Here is a 12,845-nt window from a genome sequence, read left to right as displayed (position 1 = left end):
CTGACATGTGAGAATTATTCAGCTTCTAAGATGCTAAGGTGACTATATTTCTTTTGAAAAGCACAGGAACTCCTCCTTCAAAAAGATACCTTTGTGACTTTTCCAGAATTTTTAGAAAAAAATTAACTAAACAACTGGAGAATGATAGTGAGATCCCAAAGCACAATAACTTCTGAAATCTGTCTTAGGCTAGTAGCATGGTATCTATTCTATCAACCATAATAGCAGGATACTAAATATCATAGATACCACAGAAACTAGCTACATATTTTAATAGTAGGACATTTTCCCAGATCAGACAAAGCCAAGGACCCAAATATGAACAAGCAAAATCCTCCTAAGAGAAGTTTTCTGCACTTTTCTTTCATTTCCTGACATTGTCTCTCTATTGGAAGTCGTTGTGTAACTCTGCTCCAGTTACCCTGCACCATCCAGCCTGATTTCCCACTTCCCACAGTATCTCACTTCAGTGAGTTTCTCATTTACATATGTAACTTTTAAAGAAATATAAAATAAATCAAAAATGTGTATTTCCTTCTTTTTCGTTCTTACTAAAATTCACCTTTCAAGTAAGCTGAGAAAATTGACAGGAGAATAGTAATGGCCCACAGCAGTTAGAAAACAAAACATTACTTTATGACTACTGAGGAAAACTGTCATTATGCTAATTAGATTCACTAAATCAAAACACAGGAAACTGCACGAGTGAGAAATACATCAGTAGAAATTACCCAATAGCCTTACACATCAATTGGCTAAAAAACTTGTATTTTAAAATCTTCATTTGTGTAACCTTAATCCTGCAACAGTGGGAAGGCAAAACCAGAATAATTTCTAAAATCCAACCCTTGCGTCAATAGCAGAATTCACACATACATCGCTCTCCCTTCACCTGCCTACAACCACCACCTTTTTGCTTCTTCACAGTACTAAAGCTTCAGCTGGTTTTCCTCTTCTGTCACATCATAACTTCCAACTCCCACACATTCATACATACACATACATAAAACATGAATCTATTGACTGGCTGATTCCACATCAAGCCTGGATTCCTTACTCTCACCTTTCAATTCTACACAGTCTGCCCCACCTACATCTTGGCTCACATTGTCTCCTGTCACATCTTCTTTTTTCCTCTGGCCCATTCGCAAATCCATGCTTTTTCCTCAGCTTCCTCTTCCTGTGTGCCAAGTCCCCTCCCTCTCCTTCAAATCCCTCCTCAAAACTCACTTCTTTTGGTTCGATTTCCGTCACTAATCTCAGCTCCGGCGCTATCTGCTCCCTCTCGCGCGCCTGATTACATCGAAGATAAAACAAAAAACATGAAACAGAAAAAGTAAGTTATCCAAATACTTCATATGTGCTCTCACAAGGGCAGTCTCAATATTCCTTTTTCCCCTCTCTGTACTACGTTGGTCACAGATCTGTGCGATTTCAATTAATTTGTGCTTATCTGAACCACAACTGAACCTCAAGGCCCATTACACTGAGACACACAAATATTTTCCACTCTTTAAAAATTTTGCCTTTCCACCCTCACAGCTGGGTCTTATTAAAACACACTTCTGCTGCAACTCAAAAATAGTTTGTGTTATAGCATTGACAGTCTCTTCCTTCGAGTCACGCTAAGCTAAAATCAAAGTATTAACTAATCTCTAGCACTCTCCAAGTAATTCAAATTCTGCATGCTTAGTGCACACCTTCCACAAAAACCTTAACATTTGTTAGATCTGTTGATGTACTGGAAGAACTTGAAGTATCTTAAGCTTACATTCATCTCCAGAAATGTGGTTTTTAATTTGGAAACAGACAAAAAACAAGTTATAGATTTAAATGAAGCATGAAGTGTTGCATCTGACAATTCTACCATTTTTGAAATCAGTTTACAGTCTTGGCATTTTTGTATGCTTTATACAAATTATAGTAAATATTTTCTTATAAAATAAATAATGCAAAAGAACGAAAACATCCGTGGGAGTTTGAGGCTTAGACAAAGCTCAGTCTCAGATAACTGATTTTCAAACCAAATCTTAGTTCATGTTTTTATTCTGAAATAACACAAAACAATTAGGAAAACAAACATTTTTCCATAGCATTATATGCAAAAAAAGTTGCAAGAAAAATTATATCTTTGCCTTTGAAAGCTACAGACCTTTACGCTTACTTCTACTTTTGCAGGATTAAATGCTACAACTAATATCAAGTAGCACTACAGAAAGCACAGTTAGAGGTGTTCTTGCATCCAGACAACTTAAAAATTCTAAATCCATCTCAGGAAGTGTAAATTTTTCCCCCTTATTCCTTCTCAAGATTTCATTGAAACAGCCTACATTCAACCCCCAAGAAGCATAAGTGGCACCATAACTCTCAACTACTGACAAAAATTAGAAATAACAGATGAGCTGGACTGCCACCAAACAAGTCTGGACAACATAATGGTTGTGAAGTAATGGATTTACTATTTTTTTTTTAAAGCTGAAACTGCCTGTGGCCTAAGAGTAGTAACTCGAGATTAGACACAACATTGCTCCCTAGAAAAAGCACAGGACAGAATCAGGGAGCTCTTTCCACTGTCACAAAAGACTTATTTCTTTTCAGTCACAACCACATTATCCAAGTTTTGCTTTTTATGAAGTAAAATGAAACACTAGCTTCCTAACTTACTGTCAAACTGACAGTATTCCTTGAAATACTACACAATGGTTCAACACAGTTACTGAAAGACTGCAGCAAGAAGCCAGGGCTTGTGTGACTATAGATTTCAGTTTAATCTCCTTCAGGAAACATCTTTTAAATAATGCAGTGGTGTCTCCACTAAGTTCCAGTGTCCCTTGCATAGAGGATCAACCCTACTATACAGCTACCTTTACCCTGGAGGCCAGGATGTGGAGATGCTCTCGAGCCAATTCAATTATCCATCTGCCCTGGTCACAATATGGATGGCTACAATGGTAATCATGAAATATTTGAAGTTTGCAAAGTTAGGAGTATTCTGAAGAAAAGTAAGAGTAAATAAAGAGCAATTTCATGGGTTTTGTCTCAAATAGTTTCAGTGGAGTAATTTCTCATTAACTATAAAAACACAGTTACCATGCAAGATAAATGCAATGGCATTTCCACTGAAAGCATGTAAGAGTTCTCAGTGTTTTCCTTTCACAAGTAAAGACAGGCCCAGTTACTAACATGTCCTCTACTTCACAGTCTCCCTCAACTTCTATTCAGCATCTCTTCCTGAACAGCAACTAGACGTTACAAGAGGTAAGAAATACTTATCTGCCTGAATGCCCAAAAGTTCTGATATGGGGGGAAAAAAACCCCACAGTCACCTTAGTAAGAACACGTGGGCAAAAAGCTCTCATAGTAGCAAACAAGAGACAATGGGCAGAGGGTGGGGAATAAATTAAATTAAAAAGAAAAATCAGCAGCACAGACTGCTGACAAGCTAAAGCCTTTTTCCTGAAAGGACACCAGAAGGAAAAGTCATTGAATGCCCCTGGGTTTGTCAACTCTGTAAGACAAGACTTTGTGAACAGATTAGTCAGCAATGGAGTGTCCAGCAGCCAGACATTTCAGAGAGGCAAGGCCACTTGAGCAGCACACTCTGAGGCATCACCCATAAACTGGTGAAGCAAGGCAGTGCCAGGCCTAGAATAAAGACTAATCTAAACCTAGTTGTGCTACTGACACTTATACTGTCTCAAGATATTAAAAAAACAAAAAACCAAACAAAACAACAAAAACCCTAACAACTACACAAAACCTAACAAAGCAATAACTTTAAATATTCTTACCTGCCCTTTTGCATCCTCTGGCATAGATTTGATATGCATCCTTTTAAGACATCGAATGACACCATCATAGAATTGCACTGTGAATGTTCCTAGAAATGAGTAGTTAAGAAACAAACACACCTTGTTACCGTGAAGGCTTTATGTTTTACGTGTTGCTCTGTATGACAAGAGTAACCAGGTGCTACCAATAGTCAAGATCAAGAAAGGAACAAAAAACGTAAATGCTGGCCTCAATGAAACCCAGCTTTAATATTGTTACTCTTTGTCCAGATGGACAATTTCAAGCATGTTTAAGCTATTGAGGCACTTTTGCTCATAATTTGTTGAAATAATTACGTAACATTTAAGGTGCCCCACTAGGGAAACAGCTCAATTTACATCCAAATCCTCATTTGCTCTCACCTATAGTAAAAATTTCAACTTTTTATGTTCATTAGAAATATCACCATTGTGAAGTATTTAATGTGTTCCTTTATTTTCCTATTTCCATTGTTTTTCTTCAATAAAGAGAACTAAAACAATTCTGAAAAATTAAATATAACATTAAATCAACAATAGTACAAAATAGTCCTAAGACTGTGCACAGGAGCTTCTGATAACTGAAGAGACACTAAAAAAAGCATTTTGTCTTCTAGGAGAAATTCCAGTTTTCAACTTTCATACAGATAAAAGATAAACATTTTACGAAATTTGATAAATAGAAACATTTTCACTTAATACTGAGGCAGTGAGGGAAACTTTATAGACATATCACTTTTTTAAGCAGACTAAATCTACAGCACAGCATTTGCAAGCAGACCTTACCAATGGACCACATACATACCCTCTTTATTAATTGCTTCAATCTTTGCAGGGTAATATCGACAGTCTGTCCAACGAGCTAGGACTTCTTCTCCAGGTTTAAAATCCTATTTTAAACAAATTTAGTTATTAGTACTTAAATAATTTAGATTTTTTTCCTAAAAATAATTAAACATTATGTGCTAGAGATTTAATGTAGGTAAACAGTTTACAAAAGTCTAAGACAAAATAAATGTGCCACTTACAACAAATTCTTCATCATCCTTCAGCCCCTCTTTCCTTAATGCTGGTCGCTCCAAAGGTCGCAACCTATTGCTGTCCCAGTAAATCCACTCATCGTAGCGATGGCTCCAGCGTTCAAAATGCACCAACATCTTCCCCTCTTCATAATCTATCTTCTCAATTCGAGATGGATACCTGGAGTGTTAAACACAAACTGGTAAGTGTCAAGGGTTTGTTTCTTGGTTTAGATACAACAGTGGCTACATGAACATTCAGAAAGTCGTATTAACGCTTTGTACTGAAAACTCTCCAGGTCGGAAAAAGGCTAATTTGATAGAATAACATAGGATCAAGAATCTATATACAATAGCGAAAACTGGAATCAGGCAGAATTCTGCTCCTTCTGCCCTTCACGGAAGTATTGAAACAGATTCAAAAGTGCAAAGAATCTCCTAAAAAAAAAAAGAAAGTTAATTGCATCACTAATTTTTTTACCAGAATTTATATTAGGGCTGCTCTAAAGATGATAACATGTGTATGGAAAAGAAGACCACACGAAAAGGACAGCTGCCTTTAACTTTCACAACATGTTTTTCTAACCAAGTGCTACTGTGGAGCAGTAGTAAAAGAGCAGAGTTTGAGCGACCAATTTCCAGTCCTACTGCAAATTCTTTAGCTAGAAAGGCAACTGACATATACAGGAAACCTGTCAACATAATCAATTTTGAATGAAATCTCTCCAAAATACTGATTGTGCTGTTAAAGGAATCTCTAACACTATGTTCTGACTAAAATGTAAGTTTTCAGGAAGTACAGGCTTTCCTTATCTTAGTGACTTGACCTGCACCTTAAAACAAAACGTGTCAGTCTCTTCTTTTCTCCTGTCCTACTTCTTCAACTGCAGTGATGCATACAGCTTCCTAACATTTAAGTATCTCAGGAGCTGCTGATTAATAAAATCTCTCTGATTTTCTAGGTTACTACTGCAGTCACATTTCACCCTCACATCAGAATTCAGAGACAGTGCAAGCTCTTGTTGCATTTCTCTCATCCATATATTTCAGAAATGCTAAATAATTTTTTAAGACCCCAGCTTTTTCTCACTGAACTTCAAAAAAACCCCACAAAGTCTTAGTCTTAAAGTGCAGATTCTCATTTGCCACTCTACTAACAAAATCTTTTTCAAGACAGTTTTCCAAGTCTTTTTTCAAAGAAACAAGATCAATGTCTCTTCCCCCTCTAAAGCAGACTGACAACAACAATCTAACAAGAATAGTGAAGCTGATGATCTACTGCATTAAAACAGAATGTAAAACTCGCGGGTCAAACCTGTATCCCAGCAGCAGCATACTGGTTTAACTTTGAACAAGGCTTCAAGAAAAGAAGTCAGCCATGAGATGGTTTTCCTAAGCCCTGCCTCTGATTATACTTTCTAAGTCCATATGCTGCTACACTTAGAAATTGTATTATAAAGTTTCTAATTTTTTTCATCTTCCAGAGTGTTCCAATTTCAGACTTCTTATAACTTGACACTAATCCTCAACATAAGCAGGAAGAGGAGCAAAGCAGAGGAAAAAGTAAAGTTACGGTTACTACTGCTCTTACAGCAAGTGTTACCTAAAGGAGTTCAAAGTAGAAGGATGACATAGAATGTATTTAACAGAGGGAAGGAAGGAAAAACACCAGAAAAGCAACAGGAGAGAAAGTTCATTTTGCAGCAATAAGAAATGAGAGTTTGTGCTTCAGTAGTGAAATGGAAGCCAAGAACGGTGGTGCCCTTTCCCAGGAGAGTTAGAAATCTTAGGTTTATCACATGCCAGCCAGTGATGCAAAATCATGGTTGTTTTACAAAATTCAGGGCCAACCAGCTAAAAGAGAATTCTCCTTTTCCTACACATCTCCAGTGCAAACACTGTTCCCATTATGGCACGTCCCTATAGCAGTTCCCTTGTTATGGCCAGGAGCTTTCTCTGGTCAGCAGCAGCCAAGTCACCATTCCAAGCACTGTGTGAGAAGACAACAGAAGGGATAAACTGGGAAAACACAGCACCGTCCTGGAAAGAGAAAACCACGTAAGAGGGGAAAGTAAAATACAGACCACAGTTTAGAGACAAATATTTTAAAATGAAGATAATTATAAAGATGATTCCACAAGCCAAGAATCAGGACATTATTACAGATAGAATCAAAAGAGAAAAAGTTAGCATCAGTTAATAAAAGAATATATACAAAATATTAATTCTTACTAGAGATCACTTCAGATAAGAAATGAAGCTCAAGGTATTTATAGGTTAATTTCTCTCTGCTAAGTACAATTTCTGCTGTCAAAGTCTTTCTAGAAGTCCATGATATATCCTTAGAGATGGAACCACCCAAGCCATATGCAATTGGTTATTAGGCAACCCAAACACAACTTTGTATTTAGCAACAAGCTATTACCCTCAACACCCACTAAATTTAGCCACACAATGTGCCACAAATATGTACAAACTGTAATATTTCACAACACTGATCCCACAGTGGAAAAGAGCAGAACATAGGTATTGCAGAATTTACTCTTGCAAATTATCCCCTACACAGAAAGATCTTTCTGGTGTTTTTTGTACTTCTACTGAAAAGAATCAATTTCATAAATTAAAAAATTAAAAAGCTTAATATGAAGACAATTACATCTCATACACATCAGATATTTTATGAAGAAGTTCCTTCCATCGCAAAGTTACAAGTAGGCATTTGAAGAAATACCACAAAGGGGATATAAATATCATTCTTTACAGTATCAAAGCATAATAATATCTAAGGCCAAACCAACTTTCCAGTCAGGTTAATTCCCCCAGCAAGTACACCACACTAAGTCATCACAATGAAACTGATGCACAAACAGATTTGCCAACATTTCATCAGCACAAACCAGAAAAACACACTCTAAAAATTTTAGGGGAAAGGCTTTACTTTTCACAAAATAAACAAAACAAACAAACAAACAAACAAGACTCAAATAGACCAACATATTGACATTCAATAGTCAAGGTGTTCCTTTTATGGGAAGAAACAATATCCTGCAAATTTTGGGTGTGCTTTTGCAATAGGGTGCTGAAAAGAGTATATAATAATCACAAATGAAGTTACATCCAAAATTCAGGGGGGGTTGTTCTTTTTTTTTTAAAGAAAGTACAAGAGAACCGTTGTTAGCCAATGTTATCTGCCCAGTTTACACATTGCATGCCCTCCATTCTCAGGTTCCAATCTTGGTGATTCCAACCCATTAGTATTATGCAGTATTTTTGGAAAGCCTCAGAATTTGATATGGCTTAAAAAACTTACACTATGAAGCCCTGATCAGGCAACAATAGTGTTCTAACATTTATACAATAAAAAATAATTGGAAACATCCCACTTCACTTCTTGACAGTGTAAAAAAAAACAAAACAACAAACCAAGTATTTTTTTCCAATGCACTCAACACACATTAATAGCCACAGAGACAGCACTTTTCATTTTACATCATCCTTTTAACCCTTCAAAAGTGACAAAAAGTTGTGAATTGTCCTGTGAAATGGGACAATAGACATTTCAGACGGTAAAAAAGAATGCAAAAACATTAGTAAATTTGCCCAAGTTTGCACCTACAAAGTCTACAAACACACACATACTTCTTGCCTTTGCAACACTAGTATAAAAAGTGTTTCCTTCTACCTCATAGAGGAAATAAAACCAAACACCCTCCGTTCTGACTTCTCACAAGTAGTGTTCTGGTATGTGCAAAATCTGCACCTATTTCTAGGTCCCCACATTTATTATACATGTATTGTATTAAATATAAAGCAGAGTCTTCACCCCCCCCTTATAAACACCTGTCAGGCAACACAGTCAACTGAAATTCAAAACAAGGACTGTACCAAGTAAGATTTCTCAAAGTCTTACAGGGAAAAGGCTTCCTCCATACTGGGGGGGAAAAAAAAATCCATACAGATAATCAAATATACCAAGAGCAAGTACTGTTGTTCTGACAACTAACCTGTTTTAGAGAGTTGTTTCCATTCCAGAAACAAGGGCCATGTATCTGTACTTCATTACCTAACTTAAGAGTTTAGATCGAGCAAATTAGTAAAGACTGTGGTCTCAGGAAAACAACCGGGTTTTTTTCAAATCAGTATCTGCTGCTTACAGGACAACCAGTAGAGAGCTAGAGCCAAAAAAACCACAAGAAAGCATTAAAAAAGGAAGACATGCATCTTTAAATACATCAGCTTTGCAAGGACAGTGTCCTACTTGTGGGAGCTGACAGCTTAAGAAATGTCTTACACCCAGACATGCACTTGCAGGTATGTGCAGCTTTACCGCTTCTTCATTTGCTGTGTCAGTGAGAAGCAGAAGGGGGTGTATGCATATGTATCAGTTTTTGTATGAGATCCCAGGGGAATTCAAACTGAAAGCAACCTCAGAAAGCCTCTAGTCCAACCTCCCACTCAAAGCAGGGTCAGCCATGGCTACAGGCCAGGTTTTCCAGTGTTTATCCATCCCAGTCTTGAAAACCTTCTATGCTGGAGACTCCACAAACTCTTCAGCCAACCTGATCCACTGCTTGACTGTCCCACAGGGAAAAAGATTCTCCTCAAATATAGTCTGAATCTCTCATTTCAGTTTGTGCCTGTTGTCTTGTCCTGTAACTACCTGTAGGTTTTGGCTAAGTCTTGCTGATGACAGCCCTGTAGGTATTGGAAGGCTGATAGTGGGATTTCTGAAGCCTTCTCCAAGCTAAACAAGTCATTTCCTCACTCTTTCTTTGTAGATCATACACTCCAGCCCGATCATCTCATATACTGAATAATTTTCTATTTTATAATTTTCAATCCCATCTCATTTATTATCTGCTGACAGATGATCATATCAGTTTTGATTAGAGCTGCAGTTCATAGTTTCCTTTAGTGAATTTATATGGAACAAGTGGTACAAATTCTTTATTCAAGATGATCCCCTGCAACAGCATAACTGATAAAGCAGCAATTGCAGTTACCCCCACAATACAGCAAAAATAAACACAGTCATTGACAGCCTGTCCTTGCTGACCAGTTTGACCAGGCTTTCTTCTACTCTGTCATGGTACATGACAAATGATACCAGTGATCCAAACACTGTCTGCAAAAACTTCATTTAAAACTACAGGACTTTTAAGCAATAAATAGTCAAGGTACACCAATGACACCTTAAAAGTTTACAGAACATAAATAAAACACCAGATGCCATCAGTTGAATTTCAGCAACTAATACACAGTTGAAAATTTAAGACCTGCAGAAGTACCTCAGCAAACAAAACCATACTTTACTGTATTTTTTCTTACATCCTCTAGAAGCCTTTCCTCATTAACATTTTAACTAGTCATGATCATAAGATGACAGCAAGCTTTCAGAAAAATGGAGAGAAAATATTAAAACCCTTTCAAAGGCTATTTGTCAGCAAGTGTTCTCAATTAGTCACTTGTAGAAAGACTGAGCTAAGCAATACCAATGCTCTTCAATTTGGCTTTTGTTAAAAAAATAATAAAGAGATTTCATGTAAGTTCAGCAAGTTTATTTTCTTTGAAGTATGTATTTCTGCATGCAAATGAGGGGAATGCATACAGATTATATATAGAAAAAATTTAAAAAACATCCACCAACCCCTTATGCAACAGAAAGCCAACTAAGAAAAATCCCATAAACTATCATTGCAACCCTTGACACCCTAATAATAGCTCAACAGTAGAATTTCTGTCACAAGCAATTTGGTTTTGTATTATTAGTTCATTTTGTATTACTAGTTCATTTGAACTAGAGTCCTGTTGCCATTGTTGCTGCAACTGCTAAATTTTCGTATTAACTTTCTTCTGTATATGGCACCACAAAAGTTGACATGCATTTAAACTTGACCTGGATCTACCTGGTGGTACAGATGATAAATCAATTTCTGGAAAGTTCAGGATCAATTCTGTTCTTCCTGAAAACACCCAGCAACTCAGCTGCAGAGCTTGCCACATGGCTCATGCCTGACAACCCAAACCTAGACAAGAATTCCAGCACTGACATGCAACGCTTCCCTGTGAAAAGGCTGGGCAGGTCTGACACAAACTATACACTGGAAATTCAGTGACATTTTTTTATTCAATTCAGCTGAAGCTATTTTTACATATTTATTTTTGTTACCTGATTACTTTAACCAACTATTTTTAGTCACAGAAGATGCTACAAAAAGTTTTATTGCATTATTTGGATGTTTTCCTTATCCTGCCATTCAGTTACAGAATCAGCATGCTGAAAACCCACTCTACAGCAACAGGTAAGAACAAGAATGGTTCTGTAAACCAAGTCCTTTAGAGTACATTTATTAAAACAAGCACTTTTCCTATAATTAAAATCAAAGCTCTGCAAATAAGAAGTTTGACCCAACATTTTATACAGAGCATATAACTACTGAAGCAGACATATCAATATGTCAGTAATACACAGACTTCCCTCTCACATCACTTGGAGTTAACAGGATCAGATATTTACAGGAACATGCTGAGCTCTCCAGGAATGCAACAGAAAAGCATTTTCAAGCCCTTATAAATCAGAGAGCAGCTAAGAAAAAACTTCTGAGTAGAAGCATCAACTACTTCTGTCACCTACTTTAACAAAACCAGGGATTTTTCAAACAAACTAGCACGGCCAGGACACACAATCAAATTAGCCTACTTGCTTTAATAAAATTTTTACTAACAATTTATTTCATCAGAACAGCTCCTTTCACAACACACAGGCTGGGCAGCATGATCCTTGTGCCCACAATTTCAATTTTATAGTCTTTGAGCTCACAATACACCTGGGTGGTTGCAGAGTCACAGTTCTAAGCACTTCGTTCCTCCAGCTGTTTGATACAAACACAACTGTACCTGCCTATCCCATGAACTCCAATTCAGGATGTGGGTTTTTTTCTAGAATCAGTTTTGTGAACCTGTCAAGTGTGACAACTGAATACGAAACAACTCCCCTTGCATGCCTTCAAATGAAAACAAAAGAAGTCTTTGATCATGAAGTTTGCATATTGACACCCCAATCACCTCGGCCATGACACTGAATTACACACTACTCCAGAAAGGCTCTTTGCTTATTACAGCCGCACAAGTCACTAAGAGCAAATACACAAAAACCCATAGAAAAGTTTAGCTCGATTTCTGAAGAGGGAATATTTTCCTAAAACCTAACGGTTTTAACAGACTTAGCTGGAAATTCATAAAGTTCACATGTGGAAATTGTCAATTAATAAGTGCACTGATTTTTATAGTACGTTATCAAAGCACACAAACTACACAAAATGATTATGCTCTCAGCAAATACTACATAATGTCTTCCGTACCATTTTTGTAAATAGTCCAGTGCCTCCAAACGAGCACCAATTTCAAATGTGATTCCAGGACGATTTGGAGGCTTTTTACTCATCTTGATATTGTCTTTTTCACGACCTTTGAAGGAAGGAAAAAAGTTGCATTAAAACACATTATGTTGTTTAAAATGTGACAGCAAATATATTCCAGAGTGTGAAAAGATGCAAAATTTTGATCCTGACTTTGTATTAACTGCTTAGTTTACAGAAATACAGTTGAGGCCCAAAACAGGGATCAAGAAACATTCACATGTACTTTTATTCCGATTTCTTTCTCTATGAAAAAAATCTGTTATCAACCTTAAGTCAAAAAATAAGAAGAAAAAGCCCATAGTGCTCATTTCTGGAACTATACTAAACTGTAATTCCTTGGCATCCTTTTAGAGCAAAATTTTAGTTTACCTAGAGTCAACATGCATGCTCTGTTCGGTTGTGGAAAAGGCCAAGAAAAACTTACCAAAAACAGATAAACCTGGTCTACAGGACAAGTAAGATCAAATTAGCACAAACAAAAATAAACAAAAACCCGTCTTGAGTTTTTCTATGCATTCTGAAGTCGCACTCATAGCACTGAGTTTCAGTCACAACTGGCTTCTAATTTTATTCTGTAGCTCAGTCACTATCAAAAA

General features: G+C 36.8%; 1 protein-coding gene across 4 annotated transcripts in view; it reads right to left on the bottom strand.

Annotated features, from left to right (window-relative positions):
- PHF20L1 (PHD finger protein 20-like 1) overlaps window positions 1-12,692 on the bottom strand; it is a 58,341-nt gene extending 45,649 nt beyond the window's left edge. For 2 of the 4 annotated variants that reach the window (XM_017739048.1, XM_017739045.1), the window contains exons 1-6: window positions 12,674-12,692; window positions 12,190-12,295; window positions 4,838-5,009; window positions 4,615-4,699; window positions 3,792-3,880; window positions 1,231-1,293 (exon numbers count right to left, since the gene is read on the bottom strand). In XM_017739048.1, the coding sequence (XP_017594537.1) occupies window positions 1,231-1,293; window positions 3,792-3,880; window positions 4,615-4,699; window positions 4,838-5,009; window positions 12,190-12,272 (492 nt within the window). In that variant the 5' untranslated portion in view covers window positions 12,273-12,295; window positions 12,674-12,692. Of the gene's footprint in view, window positions 1-1,230; window positions 1,294-3,791; window positions 3,881-4,614; window positions 4,700-4,837; window positions 5,010-12,189; window positions 12,296-12,673 lie in introns of those variants that run through there. The other 2 variants (XM_017739047.1, XM_017739046.1) reach the window with 2 other exon arrangements.
- Between the last annotated feature and the right edge of the window lie 153 nt (window positions 12,693-12,845).

This window comes from Corvus brachyrhynchos, unplaced genomic scaffold (genome assembly GCF_000691975.1).
Source record: "Corvus brachyrhynchos isolate BGI_N302 unplaced genomic scaffold, ASM69197v1 scaffold187, whole genome shotgun sequence".
NCBI classification, from domain to species: Eukaryota; Metazoa; Chordata; class Aves; order Passeriformes; family Corvidae; genus Corvus; species Corvus brachyrhynchos.
This window is presented reverse-complemented; position numbering and strand designations above follow the sequence as displayed.